A 26,164-nucleotide genomic window follows, 5' to 3' on the forward strand; every position below is an offset into this window, starting at 1 on the left:
AAAAAAGACCAAGACATATTCTCAAAAAAGCTAACACCAGAAAACACTTTAATCAAACTACAGAAACAATGGTTATAGTACAGAATATTCATAAGCAAAAGATACACCATGTTTTTAAGTACTTACAAAGTTACAAACCATTTGCTTCCTTAACATTTTCTGATTAAGTTCATACACGAGGATCAGATTTACCATTTTTTTGAGGGAGGGGGTGTATTTATCATCAGCTAGATGTGCTCACTGTATGCTCCATTATTTATATGCAAGGCCCGGGTGACTGGAAGTGCAGTTGTCAGGCATTTTAATAAACTGGACAGCCATTTGTTTCTGCACGACAAGGCATCTTTACACAGGAGCAACCAGGAGAAAACAGGAAACAGCCAAGCACTCTGCACTGCAACACGCCACCTTAACAGCTAACCAGCATTACTCAACTGCTACACAACTGCGCCTAGTGCACAAAAATACATAAGAGAAGAGATTAGAATTGTATTTGGTAAACAATCCTTCAAAAAAAATAAGTCTTTTCACCTGAAAAGTCTTTATACAAATTTGGGTTCAGATTATCATTTAGACCTGAAGGTAAATAACATATATAAACAATGACACCAACTTTCGTGGGTTTTAATTCTAAGGAGTGAAGGCAATGCTGAGTCAATCTGCTGACAGCTTTAGGCTGTGTGTAATGGCTGCAAACGTTTCCTTATTAAGTCAGGAGGCCACAAATTAGGTTACCAATCTGTTTAATTTCAAACAAAAAAAGTCAGCACTATAAACAAAAATGAAATTTTACCTCAAATATCCAATCCAATAATGAAATCTGAAGTCGCTCACCTCACTAAATTACAAGAAATTTGAATAACAGCAACACAATGGCACATAAAATGATGTTTGCCACCTGAGGCAGATTAAAACAAGTAAAAAGTTAGACAAATGTTACAAAATAACCTTTTCAATAGCCAGTTGCTTGTTCCAAGGACTCTTCCACTGACGGACGGACTGAGTTTGTGGTCCTTTCCCCAAAGTCCTCTGTTAAGCTGCTTGCCGATCCATCTAGGTTTGAAAAGAGAGAGATTCAGCTTACCGTCTACTACCACACACACAGGTGCCCAGTGCACATGGTTTCAGTTTCAGACACGTACTTACTAAGTAAGGCTCTGGTGAAACAAGGAGGTTACACAAGGTTCCACCTGGCCACTGTCAGTTTATTAAAGGCCCAAATGAGAATTCTCCCAAAGGCTACCACCAGCACAAGTCTGAATGTGATTCTTGGTCAGATAACCAAGACAAAAAAATGGCAAGGGGAGGAAGAAAAAAAAACAAAAAGCGGGAGGGCGGGGTGGGGCTGTATCCAAATAAAACTTGCTATCAGAAATTAGTCTACCCTTTAAGATGTTTGAAAATGAAACGTTTGGCAGTTGAGGATGTTCTTATCAGCTTAGGGCCCTTTCCTTTAAAAAAATAATAGGACCAAACAATTTGAGAGTTAAAGACACACTATCCTTTCCCCACCCAGTGCAATACCTGTAACTTTCTTTTGGGATTCCAAAAGTTCACTGCTTCTTAATCGCAATTCATTTGCCACATCCATTAGAGTAAGAAGTCCCAGTCAGTACAACAACAGTTGAACTGATTGTTTTGCTCTATGAGGATAGTGCATCTTTAACGTGTAAAGACAAACCTGCTCCAATACACGCCCACAGAAACTGGTCCCTGGAGGATCAGCCAAATCAGTTAAAATCTGCAATACTGGCCAATATTCTTTTATCAAACAGGAGACCGCAGCTTTAAAGGGGGAAAATGCAGACGTTGGATAAAAACAGCAAGAAATAGTCATTTTCATTAATAGGTCTCAAACAGTATGAAACAGCCATTATTACTTAAGCTCTACACAATCCTCTCTGAAGACCCCTCTTCAGCATTACTCCCAAAGCCGAGTAACCTCAGACAGTACTCTTGTCACATCAGGAGTCACTCGCGCTAGCATGGCTCAAAAAACCTACTTCAACCCCAGGGACTCAGGCTGCGGCTCGGATTCCTGCAGACATTACCGTTTTCTTAGGAGGACACTGCTCCTTCTTCCTCTGGAGACTTGGGGGGGCTCTTGGAACGCGACCTAGACTTGGACTCCCTCTTGGACACGGGCGGAGGACTTCTGGATCTCGACCTGGACCTGGACCGCGAGCGGGATCTGGAGACCGAGGACGACTTGGACTTGGATCTTCGCGCAGACCTGGACTTGGAGGTGGAGCGCGAGCGGGACCGGGTGCGGGACCGAGACTTGGAGCGGCTGTAGCGAGAGCGGCTTCGGGACCTGGAACGGCTCCGGCTTCGAGACCGGCTGCGGCGACGGCGCCTCGGGCTGCAGGCGGGACGCGAGCGAGACAGCGTGAGCGAGCTGCAGGCCGCCGGCCCAGCCCCGCCCGCTCCACCCGCCCCGCCGCCATTATCTGGCTGCCAGGCGCCATTTCCCTCGCCGCGAGGCGGGGTCTCACACGGTGCGGCCGGGCCCGCCGCCGCCCAGGCCGCGAGGGAGGGGCCCGCTCCACGTGCTCCGTGCACCTTTGTGCGCCCGCCGGCCTCCCGTCCCGCCCAGGCCCTCGCCCCGCTCACCTGCGGCTCCGCCGTCCGTAGCCGCCGCCGCCATACCTCCGCGGTGGCGGGCCCCGGCGGCTGTGGTGCGAGTCGGGCGGGCGGCCGTAGCGCGCCATCTGCACCCGCAGCTCGCGGCCGTCCAGCACCGCCCCATCCATAGCATCCATGGCGTCTTCGGCGTCGCGCTTGTCGTGGAAGCGGACGAAGGCGAAACCGCGCGACTCCTTGGTGTAGCGGTCCCGCGGGATGTACACGTCGCCGACGCGGCCGTACTTCTCGAAGACGCGCCTCAGCGTGTCGGGCGAGGTGCGGTAAGTCAGGTTGTCCACCTTGAGGGAGGTCATGCCCTCCACATCGGGAGGCGGGCGGCCGTAGCTCATGGCTGCGAAGCGGCGAGCGGGCCCTCGCCCTCAGCAGGATCCGCGGCCTCCTCTGGCCGTGGCGGCGGCAGCAGGCCGCGCCTCTCTCGGCAGTGAGTCCGCGTGGGGAAGCTGCGAGGCCGGCGCAGAGCAGACCCACCCGACACGCTCCCAACAGCAACTGAGCGGGCGGGCTGGCGCCGGGCCGCCTTTATAGCCGCCCTCACAAAATGGCGCCCGCGCCACCCGGAAATGAATCTCCTGATTGGCTCGTCCCGTCCCGTACCGTAACGTCGCGGCCGCTCGCCCCGCCCCGACCGCGCGCGCCTGCGCAGAGCGCGGCGGGCGGGCAGAAAGCGCGCAGTCACTGCGGCGGGGAGGGGGAGCGGCCCGTGCAGGCAGTTAGAAAGCCCGCCAAATGCTCTTTCCGCCGGCGAGGCCCCAGGGGGAGGGGGAAGCACTGAGTCCCCATTCCTCCCCCCCCCCAAGGAGGAAGAGGAAGCGCAACCCGGCGGACCCCGCCTTCCTCCCCACGCCAATGCCCGAGCTCCACGCGCCTTTCTGCCCAGCCCTTCGCCCCTCCTCGGTCACAGGGGTGCTCCTTGTTCCCATTTGCCTCTGTGTCCCCGGCCACCTCAGATTTCCCCCACTTCCCGCCGTTCCTGTCTTTAGCTCGGGGCACTCGGGCCCACTCCTCCCCCCTCCCCTCCCCCCCCCCCCCCCCCGCGCCCGAGACACGCGCTCTCCGCCGTGCGCAGGCGTATTCCCCGCCACCAGGGACTACATTTCCCGGCGGGCGCTGCGCCTACCCTGCGGTCAGCTGACCGGTCTCGTGATCTTCTGTGAGTCAGGCCGGGAGGGCGGGCCCCAGCGACTTGCGCAGCCCGTCCTTGCCCCTGATCCCCCCTCGTCGGAACTAGGAGTTGCAGCGTTGCGGGCCCCGGGTCTCCTCTCCACTCGGTCACGTCCCTGGAGTGTCCTGACCGTGCGGGTGGGGAGAGCTTCCTCTAAGCCCGCGATTCCCTCCCGAGGACTGGAAATCGGCAGGCTGGCTTGCCTGGCTCTCTCATCTCGTTTCTTTCCTCAGGACTGTCAGGGGGATCGGCTGGAGGAAGAGAGGTGACTGACTGCCCTGGGTCGCTGCTGATCCCCGACCAAGCGGAGCCAAAATGTCCCCGGAATCTAAAAAGCTTTTCAACATCGTTATTTTAGGAGTTGCCTTTATGTTTATGTTCACCGCCTTTCAAACTTGTGGAAATGTAGCGGTGAGTTGGAACTTGTCCTCTCTCCTTTGAAATGCCTATATCACAATGCCCTCCGGTTGGTGACAATAAACGTTGATGTCCGCTACCACGACTAGATTGCTCCTCCTGTTTTTCAACCTACCCTTCCTTGTTCTCTATGATTTGGTTTGGTTTCATGTTAAACACTGGCGTTTATGACTCAGACGCGGCTTGGAGTTTGAATACTGGCCATAATTACTTTAATTCTTGTCCGCGTTAAACGCTGAGTTTAGTGCTTGGGTGGTTGGGGCACCAAAACCCAGTGCAGGTACATCTATCTGGTTGCCGTTTCCCCGTCGGGGAGAGAGCACTGGGGATCCTAACATGTTCCGAGAAGTTAGGCTTTGCAAGGGGGAGGGAGGTGGCAAGGCGTCTTCGTTGATTATTTTATCTTCCACACAGCAAACTGTCATCAGGAGCTTAAATAGCACAGATTTTCATGGCAGTGGATATACCAGGTATTGTACCGTGTGCATGATTTGACTGTGCATGTCGTAGTTCGGTCCATCTCTTCAGGAAAGCCAGCAATGAAGTGCTCTAACATCTGATTTTATTCAAATCTCTGAGAAGCAGTAATTGTGTCAAATCTGGCTCTTTTCTGACCTGAGGGCCAGCCCGATAGGGCCACCCTTGCCTCCAAGGCTGTTCAAATAAATCCCCAGAATCTACTTGGTGGAAGGAGAGAACCAAAGCTTGGAGGTTGTCATGTGACTTCCACACAGGAATACACCCTTACACATAAAATTTAAAATGTGGCAGTGAAAAATGATAGACCAGGGATGGTGGTCATGCCTCGATCCCCAAAATGTGATGGTAGATTTTTTTTTTTAATGAGTCCAGTTTCTTTGCTAAGATGATGGAAATGAAGACAGCGTAGTGCTCCCTGTTCAATAAGCATGCAAGTCTGTCAGTCATTCTGATCCTAAACAGTACGGTAGTTGTTGAAACATTGGGTCCTTAATGTGGAACTATTTTTTTTTTGGTTGTTGGTTTTTCAAGACAGGGTTTCTCTCTAGCCCTGGCTGACCTGAAACTTACCCTGTAGACCAACCAGGCTGGCCCCGAACTCAGGAGATCGGCCTCCTAAGAGCTGGGGTTAAAGGCTTGTGACACCACCACCTGACCTCAGCTTGCAGTTTCTTCTTAAGCGTTTGGATGTTTATGCTGTCGAGGCAGAAAGAATGAAAACCTCACACGTCTGTAGTCCTCTGGGTTTGTAGCTGGAGATGGGCATGCAATTCTCTTCCTCTTCTCTGGTAGCCTTAGCTGCTGCCTGGCCTTGTGCTCACAGAGTACCGCAGGATAACCTTGAACTTCTGATCCTCTAGCTAATAATGCGATTAGAAGCCTGTAGCACTCGGCCCAGCTTCGGCGTGTCCCCCTCCCCGATAACCTACATCCAAGAATTCAGCATCTTTTAGCTCAGGGCTAGGAGAGCCTCTCTGGCTCTCACCCCATGTAGGTAGGAAGGTGACACTGAGCCTAGATACTAGACAAATTGGACACTGTCAGGTGCCTTGTGGTTTGCTGGGTCAGAGGCCAAGCGAGGCTGGCAGCCTCAGCATTGTCTGTCTGTTCTCTAAGAATGTTCTAAGTTTGTCCTGCTGGCTCTTTCCGCCTTGTGTATAAGTAGGGCATGCTTCTTTTTCTTTGCATTTTCAGAGAGACATTCTCACTATGTAACTCTGCCTGGCCTTATTTATTTATCTATTAATCTATCAGTTTTATTTTTTTGAGGCAAAGATTTTGTATGTAGCCCTGACTGGCCTTGAACTTGTTCTGTAGACCAGGTTGGACTCAAAATGACTGCTCTTAAAGTTACAGAGATCCTCTTCTGCTTCCTGAGTCCTAGGATTAACCAAATGAACCACCTCATTTAGCTCAGGGCTCTCTTTAAAACAAAACAAAACTTTATTTTTTTGCGGGGAGGGGGGCGCTTTTTGAGATAGTGTTTCTCTGGGTTGCCTGGACCCTCCTGGAACTCACTCTGTAGAACAGGCTGGCCTCAAACTCATCAAGATCCACCTGCCTCTGCCTCTTGAGTGCTGGGATCAAAGGTGTGCCACCACCATCCAGCAAAAACAAAACTTTCATTTGACAAGAATTGTACTTCTTTATCTCTCATATATATACACTGCAGAATTGTGAAATTGAGCTATACACACACTCTCTTTACATTTGATTGATTTATAAACTTTAGAAAGAGAAATAAGGTCTTACCCTGTAGCTGGCCTAGAGCCTACTCACGCGCTGCCTCTTAAGTACTGGAATTAATTGCAGGCAGACATTGCTATGTCTGTGTCTGGCTGGCTGCTTTTTGTAATTTCTCTGTGCTTATAGGTTTGCTATTACCCTGTCCCTCAGTTCCAAAACTTTTTTTTTGGGGGGTTTTTCTAGACAGGGTTTTTCTGTAGCTTTGGAACCTGTAGACCAGGCTGACCTTGAACTCACAGAGATGCACCTGCCTCAGCCTCAGTGCTGGGATTAAAGGCTTGCACCATCACAGCCCGGTTTCCAAAATTTTTTTTTAAAAAGCATTTTCTTCAAGACACAATTTCTTTGTGTAGTCCTAGCTGCCCTGGAATTCACTCTGTAGGCGAGGCTGGCCTCTGTCTCCTGAGTGCTGGGATTAAAGGTGTGTGGCACTACTGCTCGGCCCCAAACTCTTTAGATTTTTATCTAATTCTGGTATGCGGTGTCTGAGGATAAGTGGAAGTGGTTAGTACTGTCAGAACTTTGTAGTGCTGTGTCTTCTGTGTATTTTAAAGAACAAATGAAAGATTTTTTTTTTTCCAAGACAGGGTTTCTCTGTGTAGCTTTGGAGCCTGTCCTGGAATTCACTCTGTAAACCAGGCTGACCTCAAACTCACAGAGATCCTCCTGCCTTTGCCTCCGAGTGCTGGGATTAAAGGTGTGCGCCACCACTATCCTATGAAATAATACATTTATTATCTGAGCAGTTTATGGAAATCAAAGAAGTATTTACTCTGAATTTACAGATTTAAGCACTGCCTAATAAATGAAATCAGGACCCTCAAGATGGCGTTAGTACCATTCTGTTTAAGATACGTGTAGTAAGCTGGGTAAGGTGATGTAGCCTTTAATCCCAGCATTTGGGAGGCAGATGTGGGGGAAATCTCTGAGTTCAAGGCCCGCCTCTACTATATAGTAAGTTCCAGTACAGCCAGAACTATGTAGAGAAGAAAAGATGTATGTAGTAGGGTTCTTAGACATGCTGTGTATATCTGTAATCCCAGTACTTGGGAGGCTCAAGCAGGAGAATAGTGGGTTCAAGGCCAGGCCTGGCTATCTAGTGAGATGACAACTGTCCATATAGGCAATTACATATTTATGTAAAGTATACATATAACCAAATTGCGTATATGTAATAGGGCTGAGGAGTAACAAAAAAAAAATGTTGAGGTGAGTAAAATAAATTCTAATGTAAGCAGACCCTAACTCCGCTTGTCATTTATAGCGAAGGAACGCCACTTGGCTACCAGAAGTCATAGTGGAACAGACTGATCTCCCCTAACGATGGTTGAACTGAGGCAACCTATTCCATGAAGTGAGGCCTTCTTTCCACAGCATCTAGGCTTTAAGAGGAAATGCCCGTAAAGTCCTTGGCATGGTGCTAATTTTAGCATTCCCTGTGAAAACCAGTACCTGGAGTCGTGTTACAGGCAAGCTGGCTGAAAGAAACGAGATAAAATATTTAATATAAGACAGATGTGGTGGCACATGCCTAGAATTCCGACAGTGTCGTGGGACAGACAGACAGGAGCATTGCTGCAGGTTTGAGACAAGCCAGGGATAAGATTTGGAGACCCTGAAGGCCGGGCAGTAGTGACACATGTCTTTAACCCCAACACTTGGGAGGCAGAGGCAGGCAGATCTCTGAGTTCGAGGATAGCCTGATCTACAGAGTGAATTCCAGGACAGGCACCAAAAACTACAGAGAAACCCTGTCTCAAAAATCCAAATAAAAAGATTTGGAGACCCTGTCATAACAAACAAAAAGCAGCCAGTGTTCCATTGCATGCCAGTAATCCTAGCTCTTTGGAGACTGCAGCAGGATTGCCATGAGTTCAAACTCAGCCTGGGCTACGCTACACAGTGAGTTTCAAGCCAGCCAGTGCTACATAGTAGGACCCTGTCTCAACAAAAACTATCCATCTATCAATAACTAATATATATATAAAGTAAGGATGTATTTATGTTACATAACTGAGAACTTTAATGTGATCTTTAAAGATATAAATATATATTCTGACTAAAGCCTATGGAATGTTTTACAAAGTTATAAAGTTTACATGTTTTGGGTAGAATTTTACATCATCTTATTTTGTGCATGAGTATATGAGTGTCCACATACCACAGTGTGAGCGTGGAGGTCAAAGGACAACTTCAGGAGTTGGTTCTCCCCTTCCACAGTATGGGTTCTGGGATCAAACTCAGGTCGTCAGACTTGACCCCAGGGACCTTTTCCTGATGAGCCCTAAGTCAAATTTGAAAAGTGAATTTTTGAGACGTTACTTAAGGTTTTTGTTCTTTTCCCCTCCTGTCCACTGTGTGAGCAGTTTGGCAATTATCTACGGCGTTTTCTCTGCTTCCAATTTGATCACTCCGTCCGTGGTCGCCATCGTAGGACCTCAGATCTCTATGTTTGTCAGTGGCCTGTTTTACAGGTGAGTGGTCCCGTTTGCCCTGTGGTTGTTTAATTTAGAGCACTTTAGCCCATCTGGGAAGTCCAGTGGGGAGTGGTCATGGTCCTTTCAGGGATTCGGTGCTCTGCTTCGTGCTCAGGAATACTGGACTTCTCACTGATAAGAAGCATGCATTAAGTTGGACCTGTGCCTGAGACAGTTTCTCTCTGCAGTCCAGGCCTGGTGATCCTCCCAGCTCGGCCTTCAGAGTTTGGTATTCATCAGGTTCCCATATCTGGCGGATAGCAGCTGTTGTCTTACTGTTAGTAATTAGAATGCGAAAGTCTCTTTCTGTTAGGGTTGAAAAGAGCCTTCCGTGAAGTAAGTTTTCTTTCTGTTATGTGAAATCAAGGAATGTTCCTAGCTCGAGCTCGTCGTGCGTTGAGCTCATGGCAGAAGCTGTGGCAAACCCGGGAAATGTGCACTTCAGGCTTGAGATGGTAAACAGCCGTCAGTGGCCTGGGTTGCAGAAGGCTCAGTGGCAGAGCACTTGTCTGTCATACGCGGAGGTCTGGGCTTGACTGCTTTTCTGGGGAGAAAAAAATCCCGAAATCAGTCATGTTCATCCCTTTCCAAAAGCCTAAATCAAGAAAGTGCTTTCCGGTTCGAAGTGAAGGTTGTGAACCTCCGAGCTGGCCCCTGGGCGGCATGCTTAGCGTTCTGCTAATGTACTGTTTGACTATAATGCACTGACCTGTTGTATTTTAGCATGTACATTGCCGTTTTTATCCAGCCTTTCCCATGGTCCTTCTACACGGCGTCTGTTTTCATTGGAATCGCGGCTGCTGGTGAGCATCGCCCTTTGCCTGCTTTCCTGGGGCACGGGTGCTGTTCACACGCTAGCACGGGAAGCTGCCTGACTTCACTCCTCTGATGAACTCTTGGTTTGAATTTTAGTGCTTTGGACAGCACAAGGAAATTGCCTGACAATAAATTCCGATGAGCACACGATCGGGAGAAACAGCGGGATTTTCTGGGCACTCTTACAGTCTAGGTAATAATCTTGTTGGAGCTCAGTCTGTCCTTGGATTTCTTCATCTAGCACTTTTTGTGTGGGGTACAGAGTCATACTTTGTTAATTACATAAAATGCATGGAACTATTTTACTAAAATTTAAAAACAGCAAACAAAATATTAACCTCCATATATTTTGCATCCTCTGTACTTTAGGCCTTTTGGATTGTTTAATTTCATGTTATCTTCACAGAAACTTAGGAGGTATTATCTGTTTGCTACAGATGAGAAAAAAGAGCCTGAAAGTTAACCCATGTAAATATGGTTATCTGGAGCCCATTAGCCACGTCCTTCCTGCCAAGCTGCACCGCCCAGATAGCTATTAATAAATCCACCAAGTTCAGAAGGGAGAACAGTGGTCCTGCTTCTGAACGATACAGCATGGTGGCTCTTCCTTAAGGAAAGAGCAGCCCCAGTCGTTCTGCCTAGGACCTTTGGGGTTCACGAGTATACCCGGGAGAACTTGGAATAGTGGCATGGACCTGTGATTCGAGCACTCAGGAGTAGAGGCAGGAAGATTGCAGCAAGTTCAAGGCCAGCCTGGAGCTCCTGGGTGGCTGTGGATAAAAGCACTTACTACCAGACCTGCTGACTTGAGTCGCGTCCCTAGGCCCACATGGCAGGAGGAGAGAACAACTCCTCCGGCAGGCTGCCCCGCTTGTGCACTGTAGCCCTGTCATACCTTCTCCATATACCAACAGCTCAGCGGATTACAGTTCTTAGAGAATTTTGGTTTTTCATAAGACTTAAGCTTGTCTGTTTAGTTAATAGTGGTGATTGGTGTGAGTGTGTGTGTGTGTGTGTGTGTGTGTGTGTGTGTGTGTGTGTGTGAGTCTCACAAGGCTGACCTTGAACAGCTCCACTCTCTGTGTGATTATTTTGCTTCAAGCCTCCCAAGTAGCTGAGACTGTGGGTGCACCCATCACGCCTGGTGCAGAAGTTTAGTCTTAGGGAGTTAGAGATTCAGAAACAGGAGAGCTGGTGAGTGGCCATCCTCAGGAAAGTCTGCCAAACAAACAGCTGCAGGTGGGGATTTCAGTCACAGATTTATTCGCAAAGTCCTTAAATTTTAGGATTTTAAAAGTAGCATAAGTTTGTTTCCAGTTTTCTCCGAGAGTCCCAGTAAGTCACAAGTGTCAGAGTGAGTCAAGTTCTTTAGGGCAGTGCAGAGTCAGCTTGCTGTCGCCTGCGTCTGGGTCAGCTGATGGCTCAGAAGAAGTCAGGTGGTGTTGACACTTTAAGTGAGCTAGGGCAGGCAGGTTCTTTACAAAATCACCCCCCCTACACACACACTATCCTCTTTCCCCTCTTGAAATAACGCAGGTGATGTTTGACAAGCCCTAAGTTTGAACTTGGCACAGTTGCCCACGTCTTTAATGGCAGCACTGGGAGGCAGAGGCAGGTAGACCTCTGGGTTCCAGGCCAGCCAGAGACCCTGTTTCAAGTAAATAAAAAAGAAATCTTAACCCACTCCAAGAATTGCAGTGATTCCCCACCATCTTCTCCTTTTCTTCCCCACAGCTTGTTCTTTGGAAATCTCTACATATATTTTGCCTGGCAAGGGAAGACTCAGATTTCAGGTTGGTTTTACTCACGTTGCTTTCCCGAGGGTTTGTGAGTGTTACGTGGTTGGGTCTGTGCCTTTCTTCAGTGAGCCGGCTCTGTTCTTGTGCTGTTTTCTTTGGCTTGTTAGTATTTCACTAGCTGAAAGATGAAGGTGGGCGTGGCTATTTCTTCCTAAATTTCTACTGGCGCCTTAAAAATGTCTTGAGGGAGTGGTGGGCTGCTTGGCGACAACCGGTGGGCGTGGCACTAACTGGCATTGCTTCACCCGTGCTGCCCACTCTCTCCTCTTGTCCCCAGAGAACGACCGGAGGACGGTGTTCATTGCCCTGACGGTGATAAGCCTCGTGGGGACAGTTCTGTTCTTTCTCATTCGGAAACCAGACCCTGAGAATGTCTTTGGAGAAGAAGAGTCTTGCGATGACCAGGACATGGAAGCCCCTGAGTAAGACACCTGGGACATTCTTCTTCATGTTAGATTGTGAGCACGTGGGGTCTAGGGACGTTAGACTGTTTACCACAGCTAACACATGGTGCTCCCTGGCAGACAGACATGGGGGGATTCAAGCAGAGATGAAGAAGAGCCTTGGAGGACAGAGAAGGGAAAGACTGGAAGAGAGGCCATGAAAGGTTCCCCGAGATTTAAGTCCTTCCACAGCTGAGGGTGACCCTCACAGAAGCAAAAATCATGTCCTGTTTTTAGGCCACGGTTTCCCACTCTGGTCAGCAGTCTCTCCATGCAAGGCCGGGCAGACACCTTCAGTCCCGTGCAGTGGTCCAGCTTACCAGCTCCTTAGGGCTGTGCTTGGGGCAAGTGGCAAAGCCCCTGCGGTTCTCAAGAGCCAGGAAATTTCCAGTACTGTAATTACCTGAGCACAGTTCTTTCTGATTTTGAGATGGGCTCTCTCACTACATAGCTTAGGCTAGCCTGGGCTCTAGATCCTCCTGCATCAGCCTTCTGCTGCTGGATCACAAGTGAGGGCCAGCACACCCCGTCACCTCAGTGAATCTCAGTAGTGACATTATTTCAGGTATGGAAGGTCACCAAGCATCGTGGCACGTGACTGTAATCCCAGCACTTGGGGGCTGGAGGCAGGAGGATGAGGAATTGAAGGTTATTCTCTACTGCTCATCAAGTTCAAAGCCATCCTGGGCTACATAACACTTGTTTCAAAAGCCATACAAACCAAAAATCATAGGTGATTTGTCTGCAGTGTCATTTAGATTCAAGGGGGTGGGAATTAAAGACTTGACAAAATATGGAGATTTTTCTTACATCTTTTTATTCATTGTTAAAACTTTTGCACTGAGCATTTTATGTTGCCTTATTTATCTATCTTTCTATCTGTCTGTCTGTCTGTCTTTTTTTTTTTTTTTTTTTTGAGACAGGGTCTCACTATGTAGTCCTGGCTGTCCTGGAACTCACTGTGTAGACCAGGCTGGCTTCTAACTCAGAGACTGAACTGCCTTTGCCTCCCTAGTGCTGGGATTAAATTAAAGGAGTGCGCCACTATGCCCTGCTTCTGCATTACTTTTTTAATAAACAAGCAACGCATAAAACTGCAGTTGGAAGCTTGCACTGAGGGACTGGAGAGATGGCTCAGTGGTTAAGAGCGTCCACTTCCACAGGATCCAAGTTCAATTCCAGCACCCACATGGCAGCTCACAACTGTAGCTCCAGTTCCAGGGAACCCCACACCCATGGCAAAACTCCAGTGCACATAAAAGAAAAAGAAAACTTACTGAGAGTATTTAAAGTGATGGAGAAGAGTCCTTGGGCTGAGGATGTGTTACATACACACAGTTGTGCCCCTCTTGATGGGTTCCTGTTAGTGACGGGCTGCTGTATGACCGTGAGCCGTAAGATGCTGTCTCCTAACAAGGCTGACGTACCGTGATCTGTGAGCGTGCCCTGGGATCAGGTTCTCAGCGCTGTGTCATAGCGTTAGTCAGCAGATTAGAGAGGAGCTCGCTGCACCTGCGGTAAAGCGTAGTTCTCAGGAGGGCTGCTCGGCCTGATCAGCGTTCTCTCATCCTGAACTTCTGCGCCTTTGTTTGGCAAAGAGTGCTGACCGTGTGCCAGCCCTAGCAGAGGGCAAGCCTCTGCTCTTACTGGACTGGTGTCAGAGGTGGTAGAAGTCATACACCTGTAAGGGGTCCCCAGACTGTCCCAACCGCGGGACCCGGGGCAGTCATGTTTTTATTTTTATGTCGGGAGATCTTTACTAATTTTATTTTTAAAAAGTGTTGTATTTCATGTGTATGGATGTGTTGCCTACATGTATATCTGTACCACCTTTGTGCCCAGTGCCATTAGAGGCCAGAGAGGGCATTGATTCTTCTGGAATTGGAGTTATACATGGCTGTGAGTCACCGTGTGGATACAGGGACTAGAGCCCGGGTCCTCTGGGAGAGCAGCCACTGGTCTTAGCCACCAAGTCCTCTGTTTAGCCCCTTGCTTTTAATTATTAATACATTTATTTGTGTGTATGTGTATCTATGTAGGCAGTTGTGTATCATGACATAGGACATACGTGTCAGAGGACACTTTCGGGAGTCAGTTCTTTCCGCCATTGTCTGTCCCACAGATTCCGGTTGTTAGACTTGGTGTCGAGTGCTGTTACCCACTGAGCCTTCTCGCCAGCCCCAGATAGTCATGATTTTAAAGAATTTGAATGATGAAAGGCTTCCTGTCTACATGAGAAGAGTAGTGGGAAATGGATTCTCAGATTCTCTCTGACAGTTTGGAAACAACAAGATTAAGAATATGTGTCTGGGCTGGGGTAGAGGTTGGCGTGTGTGCACAAAGCCTGGATCTGACCCTAGTTGTGAGTGAGACCTTTCAAGGGTGAACAATACTTGTGTATACAAAAGCAGCAAAGTATTTCTGTCTCACCCCAGTGTCATTTTCCAAAAGGAGACAGATGAGTGTATGTGTAAGTTCGTTAGGAGACAGTCCTGTTCCGTTGTTCAGAATGAGGAGGTTCCGGGAATCGTGATGAGCAGCCTGAAGACCAGGGCCAAGATGGGGCCCTCATAGCAGAGAACACTGACAGTCACTGGCTACCACATAGAGCAGAGGTGTGGTTTGGTTTGATACAGGGTCTCACTGTGTAACTGTTACTGGCCTGGACTCCCCAAAATTCCCATGCCTGTGACTCTGAAGCAGTGAAATTAAGGGAGTGTGCCATCAAACCCAGCTGAGGCCATAGATTTACAAGTCTAGACGGGAGCGGGGTGGCCGCTTAGCGTGTGCTGCTTTGTTCTCTTTGTGGTTTCCAGGGGGAAACAGTCTTATTTTATCTTCTCAGGTCTGCCCAGAACAACGTGACAAAGGCAGTAGATGCGTTTAGTAAGTATTCCCTGTCTGAAATGCGGAGCTGTTGGCAACACCTCCAGCATTTGCTCCCCATTTCCAGGGTAACTCTGGGTTGACGTCCCCAGTGTCTTCCGTCTTCCAGGTATACACTTCTAGAATATATCATCTTTCCACCAGTGTCTCTGTAACATGGGGCTGTGAGGGGTGAATGATGCTGCTGTCCACCTAAGGAGGTGGGGCGGGGGTGCCGGGGAGAGGCCTCAGGTGTAGGGACTCTGTTGACATTGGAGTTGAGAGCAAACCACAGGCTGCTCCTTGGAGCAGAGCCATGACTCCAGGGACTGGGGGCTGGTAAGAGCAGCCACACTTGCTCACTGAGCCTTTCCTCAGGCCGCAGACTCTGGTAAACTTTTTGTTTGGTACCTTGCTGCCATGCTCACCAGTGTTCTGAGGTTCCGTAGTAGGCAATGGTTGACACTTCTGTTCCAAAGAAGAAAGCTGGGGTTTCCAGGACCTGGACGAGTCCACTCGGAGCTGTTCACAAGTAACCCAACAGCTCTTGGGTCACAGAGGAAGTTTTATCTGATGGTCCTAAGATGGGGATGGGCGTACTCCTTGCTCCTGAGATTCGGAGTGGGCAGCTTAGTGGTTAGCAACTGGGACCATGTGATTATCAGTGTCCAGGCTGGAACTTTTACAAACAAGTGCTATCTTACTGACTGGACAGCAGGCTGTCAGGAAGTTCCACCGAAGGTCAACCAGATGGCCAGTGGGTGGCTGGAGTGGATTTGAGCCTGGGCAGACTCAACAGGCAAAGTCAGTGATTCACATGGAGTCGAGTATTTCCTCAAGACTCAGGCAGACTTCTGACACTCCAGCTTCTGCCCAGTATAGACGGAAGTTTCTGTCCCACCCGGTCCCGCAGCCCTTCAATCCCAAAGAAACACACAGAGGCTTACATTAATTATAAACTGTTTGGCCTGTTAGCTCAGGCGTATTATTAACGAGCTCTTACAACTTAAATTAACCCATAATTCTTGTCTAAGTTTAGCCATGTGGCTTGGTACCTATTCTCACTGAGGCATTCTCATCTTGCTTTCTCTGCGTCTTGCTGGTGACTGATTCTCTGCCTTTCCTCTTTCCAGAATTCTAGTCTGGTTGCCCTGCCTATACTTCCTGCCTGGCTACTGGCCAGTCAGCGTTCTATTAAACTTATATTAGTGACAGATCTTTACAAAGTGTACAAGAGCATTACCCCATTACCCCACAACCTCTCAGCTTCTCTGCTTCCCAGGAGAGACCTTGCTAAGGCAGTTACTCCCCGTGGGAGCAGTCTGTTGTAGGCCATCAGCTCTCAGGACTTCCCAGTGCCTGTGGCCCGTGGGGGTTTATGAGTTGTTAGGTCCCTTTTGTCAGAGTGGAAATTCTTGATCTCATCAGCTGTGGCGTGGCTCAGATGGCACAAGGCCTGTTTTTAGGAAGGACCACGGACATGGGTGCTCTGTCATTAGAACTGTTTAACCTGCGTTTCAGAGACGCATTCATAATTACAAATTGGGGTTTGGCGCTAAGTAAATAGGTTATAGCGAGGTTCCCTGACTAAAATGCGAGGTTGCCGCCATTGGGACTCAGGCTTTCCAGTGTGGAGTCTTGGAACTTGTCTGCCAGAAGATCCACTGTGGTCAGGGTCAGAGGACTAAAGTGAAACTAACAGAAGCAGCAATTTAGCAACTGGTTTTTTTTGTTTTGTTTTGTTTTGTTTAACAGTGATTTTCACTGTGTAGCTCAGGCTTGCTTGAAACCTATGGATCCTTCCATTTGGGCTCTGTAATTCCAATACTTGAGGGACAAGGGGGTCAGCTGTCATCCTCAGCTATCGAGGCGTTCAAGGCTAGCCTGAGATTCTGCCTAAAATAAATAAATAAGTGGGAAATTCAGATGAAACTTGGCAGGCATGGCAACCTAGGTCTGTGAGCCTGACGCTCAAGACAGCGACAGGAGGACTGACTTGTTGCGGACCCCTTAGGCTGCATAGGAAGTTCCACTGTGGCCTGAGCCAGCATGAGCCCCTGTCTGGGGTGGTAGGCATTTTTAGAAATGTATTCTCTCCCGTAGATCTCTTCCACACTGCTCCATGCAGAGGCAGACATCAAGCTGTCTGCAAACCCCAGAGCAGGGAAGCCCTGGTCTGTAGTCTGTCTCTGTGGGTCAGGACACTCCAGGTGGTTCTGACCCAGGTACTCTGCTCACTGACTCCCTGTGTAGCCTGTCTGTAGTGTCTGCTCAAGTGTTTTATTGTCTCTTGTTGTTCTGGTTTCTTTCCCCTCCCCTCCGGTTATTAGGAGCTAAAAACGCATCGAGGACAGTGTGTCTCCAGAACATATTTAATCCCTTGAAATAAGCATTCTATTTACAGGGCAGACTTAGTTCATGCCTCATGCATTTTAATCTGAAAATTTAGATTCTTTGTTTACTGGCTTCAGTGATGAGAAGAATGTTCTGGCTGAAGGAAATGGTTTTTAAAACTTTTGGCTCCCAATTAAAATCTAAGTCTGTCCAATTTTTCTCCTTCCAGAAAAGTCTCTGAAGTTGTGTGTCACCAAGGAGATGCTCCTTCTGAGCATTACGACTGCCTACACAGGTACAGCCGCTCTTTCTGCTCTGTCGCTGTCTTCTGACTAAAACAATAGCTCGGTATTGCTCTGCTCTGACTACCCAGTGCTAGCCTGCGACACCTCCTGAGGCGGCTCGCAGAGGGCAGTGGTGGCCAGAGCCTCTGAGACAGTTTTGTTTACATATCCAGTACCTTCCTGGTGACTGATGGAAGACTGAATCATATTCTGTCAGTCAGTCTTTCCCTTCCTGTAGCATCAGGACTCGGTATAGCTCTCCGAGTGACCTCCTCCCTCCTTGTGATTGACAGGAGAGCCCTTGTATCACTTCTGCTTCGCTCTGTTGGTGACAGCCAATCACAGGGCCAGCCCTAATTCAGTGTGAGAGGATCAGAAAAGAAAGAGAAAAAGAAAAAAGAAGTTGAGGTTTGACTGGGGATGTAATTGCATAATTAAGTGGCCGAGCATTTGCCTAGCAAGTTCAGGGCCGTGGGTTGATCTCTACCGTTGGGGCGGGAGTGGAAGGCAGCCCCAAAACAGGCTGGAAAGGTGGGTTGGCTGTATCGAGCATTTGTTGCTCTTCTAGGGGTCAGGGTTGGTTCTCAGCACCCACATGTAAGTCCAGGTCTAGTGGATCCAGCACCCTCTTCTGGCCTCTCTGGACACTGCACACAACGGTGCATAGACATTCCTACAGGCAAAACACCATACACATAAAAATAAAATAAATCTTAAAAAAAAAAAAATCAAAACCAGTCTGAGCCTGATGTCATGGCACCTACTGGCAGAAAGATGCAAGTTCCAGGCCAACCTTAGCTACATAGTGAGACCTTGTCTCAAAACCCCCAGCAGCTCAGCTACAAACCACACTGATTTACACAGTTTGGCACCTAGGAAACCAGCGCAGGTGTCAGCGCTGTCAGGTTCTGGGGAGGGTTCTTCTAGCTGTCCTCCCGCTGTGTGGTCACACGGCTGGCAGAGAGCAGGAAGCAAGCACCCACCCTGCGGGCCCATCACCTAAGGCTGTGCCTACAAAGCCACTGTGTGGGGAGCTGAGTTTTGGGTAGGCTTTCGGAGAGCACTGTCTGTCATTTACACAGCATAAAGCTGCCCACCTGGGATGCATTTTAGTCTCTGAGTTTTGGTTTCTGTGTCAAGCTCAGCTACTGGGTGCAGGCAAAAGTCGGGAAAGGAGACAGCAGCTGTGGAACTGGTTAAAGCTGGTTTTCTCTCCCCTGAGGTCTGGAGCTGACGTTCTTCTCGGGGGTGTACGGGACCTGTATTGGGGCTGTAAACAAATTTGGGACAGAAGAGAAAAGCCTCATTGGACTCTCTGGAATTTTCATCGGCATTGGAGAAATTTTAGGTAGGTTGGTTTGCATTTTGCTTTTTACTTTAAAAACCTTTTATTTTCTGGGTAGTGGTGGCACACACCTTTAATTCCAGCACTTGAGAGGCAGAGGTTACAGCGCGGTCAGCTGTTCCAGTTCTGGTTCTGCGAGGTACTTCAAAGAACTCCTCGTTGCTGGAGGGGACAATTTGGCTCTCCCTGAAAGCTCATCCATGACTCCTGCTCAGGGTGATGTCACCATAGGGAGCTGGTGGGGAGATGGGTGGCTGGAGACCCTGCTGGCACCTTTGTGGGGTTGGAATAGGACACTGACAGTGAGGTATCTCAGGACTCATAGCTTTGTGCTTTCAAAGTAGGGTGAAACAGGCTGGATACCGTCCATTCTCACAGACTCTCTTCGTGGTTAACATGTGTGCAGAGCTAAGTCAGAGAGGACCTAGAGACTGCCAGAAAGTAAAGGCGGGGCTAGGCTTTCCCCTGCCTTCAGTTCCTGTGGGCACCCGTGAGTCAACGCTGTCAGCAGAAGCCCTTCCTAAGTGCTTGCGACAGCCCTGCAGGTTACCCCCACTTCAGACTAGCCCAGCCCGGTGGTCCCCGAGCCACCCTACCTCATTTGGCTTCAAATGTAGGATTAGAGAGAGCTCACAGATGTGGGAGATGCTGCGTGCTCTGTTCATTAAGAAGAATGCAGCGCCGGGCCTTGGTGGCGCACGTCTTTAATCCCAGCACTCGGGAGGGGCAGGTGGATTTCTATGAGTTCGAGGCCAGCCCGGTCTACAGAGCCAGTTCCAGGACAGGCTCCAAAGCCATAGAGAAACCCTGTCTCAAAAAAAAACCAAAAAAAAAGAAGAAAGCAGGTTAGCAGGCGCTAGGGACCCCAAGCTGCTTTCCAGAGGGACTGCTAGCCATGCGGGAACCAGGGGTACAGTGTGGCATCTCATTGTGTGACGACCAGATCCCAGGTCAAGGTAATGTGCACTTCCGTTGCCTCAAGTATTTATCATTGCTTGTGTTATGAAACCTTCCAGATCCTTTCTACTACCTGTTTTGCAACCTACAGATAATTGTCATTAACCATAGTTACCTCCACTATGCTACAGAATGTTACTTTTTTTTTTCTGAGATGACCTTGCTGCTTATGTAGCTGTTGGCTGACCTGGAACTCACTATGTAGCATAGGCTAGCCTCGATTAAAGGCATGTGCCACCACTGCCCAGGTTACATTTAAAAACTGCCAAGTTTTTTAATTTCTTTTTATGGTCAGAATTAAACCTGGAGTCTTGCACATAAGAGACCAAGCACTCCACCACTGAGCTCGCTGCTTACCCCACTCGTTTTTAAAACTCTGAGACAGAATCTGACAAAGTTGCCCAGGCTGTCTTTGAACTCACTGTAGTTGAGGCAGGCCTTGCATATTTCCTCCTTCCCCCTTAGTCTCCTCAGTCATGACAGCAGCCTTGGCACTCACCCTCCTGAAAGCCTTCCTTGCCCCTCCGTGCGCTTCTGGCACTCTGCAGCTTCTTGGTGACTGCTGCCAGTCATGGCTCCTGGACGAGCTTTGTGGGGAGGTGGAGGCAGAAGCAGCAGCCCTAGGTCTAGGCTACCTGAGGCGTGGTCTCAAACCGGGCGGTGGTGGTGCACGCCTTTAATCCCAGCACTCGGGAGGCAGAGGCAGACAGATGTCTGTGAGTTCGAGGCCAGCCTGGTCTAGAAGAGCTAGTTTCAGGACAGGAACCAAAAAGCTACGGAGAAACCCTGTCTCAAAAATCCAAAAAAAAAAAAACTGTGTAGTTGATGAGTTGTGCCCTTTGATTCTCTGATTAGCTAGAATGCAGAGGAAGTTGTTCTAGATACTGTAACTCCCCCGTTTGACTTTGGAGACTGTTTGGGGCAGGTATTGGACAGCTGAGAGTTCATTCCCTGGCCCCTCAGTCTAACCCGTGACTGGTTCTGTGATGGGTGGAGACCTTTGAAGCATTCTTGTGTCTTAATCTCCAGGTGGAAGCCTCTTCGGCCTGCTGAGCAAGAATAATCGCTTTGGCAGAAATCCAGTCGTGCTGCTGGGCGCCCTGGTGCACTTTGTAGCCTTCTACTTGATCTTTCTCAACATGCCCGGAGATGCGCCCATTGCCCCCGTGGAAGGAACTGACAGCGGCGCCTACATCACACCCAGGTAGAGTGGCTGCCATTTTCTGGATGGCTCAGGGTAGGCAGGAGGAGTGAATGGCTGGAGGTTTGGAAGTGGAGCGCTAGCCCTCCTCAGAGTCTGTCAACTTTCTAAGGTCATGGGTCAAGTGGGGACGGAGCCAGGAGGAGTTGAGCAGGGACCCAGAGCGTCCCAAGGGAGTTTTGCAGTGCTTGCTTTTAACTTACTGGAGCCTCCCTTGATCTGTGCAGAAGAGTGTGATGGGAATGCTGTTCTCTGCTGTTTGAGCAGTGAGCTGGGCCAGTGTTAGAGGAAGGGCAAAGAGGATCTCAGACTCTGACGCCCACCTGAGCGGCCTGCTTTTGCTTTGACTTGTGATTCATTATGGATGCAGTGTCTGGAGAAAAGCACAATCCAAGGGAGCCTAGCCCAAAGACAGTATTTGTTTTGCGGAGAGTAGACCAGAGTTTGCTGGACTGCAAAGGTCTGTGCATTTAAGCATAATTTCCTACTGAGCGATTTCCAGTAGGTGGGCTGGATTCGTAACACTGTTTGAGTATGAAATGCTGGCCTGGAGTTTGGAAGACCCCAGGTTTAATTCCCAATACCATAGAAAAGGTCTTAGAAAAGTTAGTATTTATTTGTTCTTTTTTGAGTTACATGTGCACACTCGGGACCTTAGCTCTGAGGAGGAGACAAATACAAACTGCTTTTGTTGGGAGCAGTGTTTCTGTATTCTGGTGAACTAAGTATTGGTGCTACACATTAAATTTATTTTATCTTTTTTATCTGATTTGGTTTTTTTGAGACAGGGTAAAGACCCTTGTATAATTCTGACTGTTCTGGAACTCACTATGTAGACCAGGATAGCCTTGGACGCCCAGAGGTCCGCCTGACTCTGCCTTCTGAGTTCTGGGATTAAAAGCATGTGCCTGGCATATTTTTTTATTTAAATTCTATGTATGTGGGGGGGGGTGGTGCATGTTTAAGTTCAGATGCCTGTGGAATTCAAAAGAGGGCCTCAGATCCCGGTGCTGGAGTGGCCAGTGGTGGTAAGCCATTGGAAGTGGGTTCTGGGAGGCAGACTCCAGTCCTTTGTCGAAGCCGCACACCCTAACCTATGGGTCTGTCTTCTCCTCAGCAAAGAAGTTGCCATTCTCTGCAGTTTTCTGCTGGGCCTGGGAGACAGCTGCTTCAACACCCAACTGCTTAGCATTTTGGGTTTTCTCTACTCAGAAGACAGTGCGCCAGCCTTCGCCGTCTTTAAGTTTGTCCAGGTAACTCTGGATCACCCTGCGTCCTGTCCCTGCACTCGTCCGTCACTCCTCCCCTGGGACATCGCAGGTGTCCTTTGGGGCAGAAGCAGCAGGCTGACTGGAGCTGCTGAGGCCCTGGGCCCATGTGCTGATTTATCTTTCTCGTTCTAGTCGATCTGCGCAGCTGTGGCATTCTTCTACAGCAACTACCTCCTCCTCCACTGGCAGCTCCTGGTCATGGTGATATTTGGGTTTTTTGGAACCATCTCATTCTTCACCGTGGAGTGGGACGCTGCTGCCATTGTGGCCCGAGGCTCTGACTACCGAAGTATTTGATGAGGCCCCTGTCTCCAGGAAGCACAGCTGGTCACACCGCAGAGCTGGTTCAAGTGGCTGCCTGTCGGTGTCGAAACTGTTGGATGATGCTGAGTATGGAAAGGGAAAGAATCAACTCTGTCAGTCAGGCGGATCCTAGCAGTCTGAAGCTGGAGGGCTGAAGGAATCCTGTCAGTTACAGCCCTCCCGAGGTGTTTGTCCACCCACCGTCCTTGGATCCTTACAGTCACGTCTCCCTCATCCTCGTTCTCCTGGGAAGATCCTGCCTTGGTCGCCATGTGTCTCTCAGGATTCTTGTGACTGTGGAGAGTGTTCACTGCCTAGGAACAGGAAGCAGGTGCCACTCCACGTGTGGATCTGGGACTGACTTCCATATAGAGAGTGAGGATTTGAGACACAGCTGTCTTGAGATAGAGTCTCACTGTGTAGCCCAGGCTGGCCTTGGACTTGCAGCCCTCCCTGCCTCCAGTGTTGGGATTATAGAGTGTGCCCAGCACATGATTTAAAATGCACCGTCTTTTTGACATAGGGTCTTTTTTTTTTTTTTTGGTTTTTTGTTTTGTTTTGTTTTTTCGAGACAGGGTTTCTCTGTAGCTTTGGAGCCTGTCCTGGAACTAACTCTTGTAGACCAGGCTGGCCTCAAACACACAGAGATCCGCCTGCCTCTGCCTCCTGAGTGCTGGGATTAAAGGTGTGCGCCACCACTGCCCAGCTTGACATAGGATCTTGATATTGAGCCCTTGCTGGCCTGGACTTTGTACACCGACAATACTCCTGCCTTCGTCTCTAGATTGCTGGGGTGGTGAGAATATGTCACCGCACACACTCGGCGTGAGACTTTAGCTTCTCTTGAAATGCTGTGTTGAACAGGTCCTCTTACCCTGCCATTCCTAGCAAGGAGTGGCCGGTTACATGTTCTGAAATGAAGTAAAGACTCTGCCATTTGTGAATCACAAAAGCAGTAAAGAGAAGTGAAGAATATTTACTGGGGGACTTTTGCTATGGTCTTCCTGACAATTACAATAAATAATAACCTGTCCTCCTAGTGCGTCTGAGAGAATGTTTGAGTACTGTTGACTGCCTTTCATAAGAGCTGACACTTTTACAACTGAGATATTAAATAAGCTTCCAGATGTGGTCTGTGTACTCCAGGTCGGCCTCCAACTCTTGCCCTTCCAGCCTCAACGTCTGGCTCAAACTCACCAACTTAGTGTGTGTGGGTGTGGTATGCATTAGGTTGAATAACCATCACTGTATCTAATGACAACATTTTACCTTTTTAATTCTTTTTATTATTTATGTGTGTATGTGTTTGTCTGCTTGTCCATGTGTGCGCCGTGTGCTCTCCTGCTTGTCTGTGTGTGCACCGTGTGCTCACCCACTTGTCTGTGTGTGCACCGTGTGTTCTCCTGCTTGTCTGTGTGTGCACCGTGTGCTCTCCTGCTTGTCTGTGTGTGCACCCTGTGCTCACCCGCTTGTCTGTGTGTGCACCGTGTTCTCTCCTGCTTGTCTGTGTGCACCGTGTGCTCTCCTGCTTGTCTGTGTGCACCGTGTGTTCTCCTGCTTGTCTGTGTGTGCACCGTGTGCTCTCCTGCTTGTCTGTGTGTGCACCGTGTGCTCACCCGCTTGTCTGTGTGTGCACCGTGTGTTCTCCTGCTTGTCTGTGTGTGCACCGTGTGCTCTCCTGCTTGTCTGTGTGTGCACCGTGTGCTCTCCTGCTTGTCTGTGTGTGCACCGTGTGCTCTCCTGCTTGTCTGTGTGTGCACCGTGTGCTCACCCGCTTGTCTGTGTGTGCACCGTGTGCTCTCCTGCTTGTCTGTGTGTGCACCGTGTGCTCGCCTGCTTGTCTGTGTGTGCACCGTGTGTTCTCCTGCTTGTCTGTGTGTGCACCGTGTGCTCTCCTGCTTGTCTGTGTGTGCACCGTGTGCTCTCCTGCTTGTCTGTGTGTGCACCGTGTGCTCACCTGCTTGTCTGTGTGTGCACCGTGTGCTCTCCTGCTTGTCTGTGTGTGCACCGTGTGCTCTCCTGCTTGTCTGTGTGTGCACCGTGTGCTCACCTGCTTGTCTGTGTGTGCACCGTGTGCTCTCCTGCTTGTCTGTGTGCACCGTGTGCTCACCTGCTTGTCTGTGTGTGCACCGTGTGCTCGCCTGCTTGTCTGTGTGTGCACCCTGTGCTTTCCTTGTCTGTGTGCACCGTGTGCTCTCCTGCTTGTCTCTGTGCACCGTGTGCTCACCCGCTTGTCTGTGTGTGCACCGTGTGCTCTCCTGCTTGTCCGTGTGTGCACCGTGTGTTCTCCTGCTTGTCTGTGTGTGCACCGTGTGCTCGCCTGCTTGTCTGTGTGTGCACCCTGTGCTTTCCTTGTCTGTGTGCACCGTGTGCTCTCCTGCTTGTCTGTGTGCACCGTGTGCTCACCCGCTTGTCTGTGTGTGCACCGTGTGCTCACCCGCTTGTCTGTGTGTGCACCGTGTGCTCTCCTGCTTGTCTGTGTGCACCATGTGCTCTCCTGCTTGTCTGTGTGCACCGTGTGCTCTCCTGCTTGTCTGTGTGTGCACCGTGTGCTCTCCTTGTCTGTGTGTGCACCGTGTGCTCTCCTGCTTGTCTGTGTGTGCACCGTGTGCTCGCCTGCTTGTCCGTGTGTGCACCGTGTGCTCTCCTTGTCTGTGTGTGCACCGTGTGCTCTCCTGCTTGTCTGTGTGTGCACCGTGTGCTCTCCTGCTTGTCCATGTGTGCACCGTGTGCTCTCCTGCTTGTCTGTGTGTGCACCGTGTGCTCTCCTGCTTGTCTGTGTGCACCGTGTGCTCTCCTGCTTGTCCGTGTGTGCACCGTGTGCTCTCCTGCTTGTCTGTGTGCACCGTGTGCTCTCCTGCTTGTCTGTGTGTGCACCGTGTGCTCTCCTGCTTGTCCGTGTGTGCACCGTGTGTTCTCCTGCTTGTCTGTGTGTGCACCGTGTGCTCTCCTGTTTGTCTGTGTGTGCACCGTGTGCTCTCCTTGTCTGTGTACACCGTGTGCGCTCCTGCTTGTCTGTGTGCACCGTGTGCTCTCCTGCTTGTCTGTGTGCACCGTGTGCTCTCCTGCTTGTCTGTGTGTGCACCGTGTGCTCTCCTGCTTGTCTGTGTGTGCACCGTGTGCTCGTTGTCCGTGTGTGCACCGTGTGTTCTCCTGCTTGTCTGTGTGTGCACCGTGTGCTCGCCTGCTTGTCTGTGTGTGCACCCTGTGCTTTCCTTGTCTGTGTGCACCGTGTGCTCTCCTGCTTGTCTGTGTGCACCGTGTGCTCACCCGCTTGTCTGTGTGTGCACCGTGTGCTCTCCTGCTTGTCTGTGTGCACCGTGTGCTCTCCTGCTTGTCTGTGTGTGCACCGTGTGCTCTCCTGCTTGTCTGTGTGCACCGTGTGCTCTCCTGCTTGTCTGTGTGTGCACCGTGTGCTCTCCTGCTTGTCTGTGTGCACCGTGTGCTCTCCTGCTTGTCTGTGTGCACCGTGTGTTCTCCTGCTTGTCTGTGTGTGCACCGTGTGCTCTCCTGCTTGTCTGTGTGTGCACCGTGTGCTCACCCGCTTGTCTGTGTGTGCACCGTGTGTTCTCCTGCTTGTCTGTGTGTGCACCGTGTGCTCTCCTGCTTGTCTGTGTG

At 49.7% G+C, this 26,164-nt stretch overlaps 2 protein-coding genes across 12 annotated transcripts; one reads left to right on the top strand and one right to left on the bottom strand.

The window, feature by feature from the left end:
• Positions 1 to 18: 18 nt before the first annotated feature.
• On the bottom strand, positions 19 to 3,152 carry Srsf2 (serine and arginine rich splicing factor 2). Of its 8 annotated transcripts, none has more exons than XR_012912254.1 (4): positions 2,614 to 3,152; positions 2,052 to 2,362; positions 949 to 1,053; positions 19 to 451 (listed from the first exon to the last, which is right to left on the bottom strand). XR_012912254.1 is itself a non-coding variant. In XM_075990191.1 (3 exons), the coding sequence occupies exons 1-2, from the start codon at positions 2,973 to 2,975 to the stop codon at positions 2,059 to 2,061; spliced, it is 666 nt and encodes a 221-aa protein (XP_075846306.1). In that variant the 5' UTR covers positions 2,976 to 3,152; the 3' UTR covers positions 19 to 1,053; positions 2,052 to 2,058. The 8 variants fall into 8 exon arrangements, 3 of the variants coding, with proteins under 3 accessions (XP_075846306.1, XP_075846307.1, XP_075846305.1); XR_012912253.1 differs by adding an exon at positions 1,682 to 1,785 and having other exon boundaries at positions 19 to 1,053; XR_012912255.1 differs by having other exon boundaries at positions 1,682 to 2,362.
• Positions 3,153 to 3,701: 549 nt separating this feature from the next.
• On the top strand, positions 3,702 to 23,584 carry Mfsd11 (major facilitator superfamily domain containing 11). 4 transcript variants are annotated; one of them, XM_075990199.1, is made up of 14 exons: positions 3,702 to 3,796; positions 4,042 to 4,219; positions 4,640 to 4,695; positions 8,818 to 8,925; positions 9,652 to 9,731; positions 9,841 to 9,937; positions 11,479 to 11,537; positions 11,821 to 11,965; positions 14,832 to 14,872; positions 17,415 to 17,480; positions 18,692 to 18,817; positions 20,801 to 20,975; positions 22,090 to 22,225; positions 22,376 to 23,584. In XM_075990199.1, exons 2-14 carry the CDS (start codon positions 4,124 to 4,126, stop codon positions 22,538 to 22,540), a joined length of 1,350 nt encoding a protein of 449 aa, XP_075846314.1. In that variant the 5' UTR covers positions 3,702 to 3,796; positions 4,042 to 4,123; the 3' UTR covers positions 22,541 to 23,584. The 4 variants fall into 4 exon arrangements, with proteins under 4 accessions (XP_075846314.1, XP_075846315.1, XP_075846313.1 ...); XM_075990198.1 differs by lacking the exon at positions 3,702 to 3,796 and adding an exon at positions 3,825 to 3,945; XM_075990200.1 differs by lacking the exon at positions 3,702 to 3,796 and having other exon boundaries at positions 3,809 to 4,219; positions 9,677 to 9,731.
• The last annotated feature ends 2,580 nt before the right edge of the window (positions 23,585 to 26,164 follow it).

Source organism: Microtus pennsylvanicus, chromosome 11, assembly GCF_037038515.1.
Source record: "Microtus pennsylvanicus isolate mMicPen1 chromosome 11, mMicPen1.hap1, whole genome shotgun sequence".
Taxonomy (NCBI): domain Eukaryota; kingdom Metazoa; phylum Chordata; class Mammalia; order Rodentia; family Cricetidae; genus Microtus; species Microtus pennsylvanicus.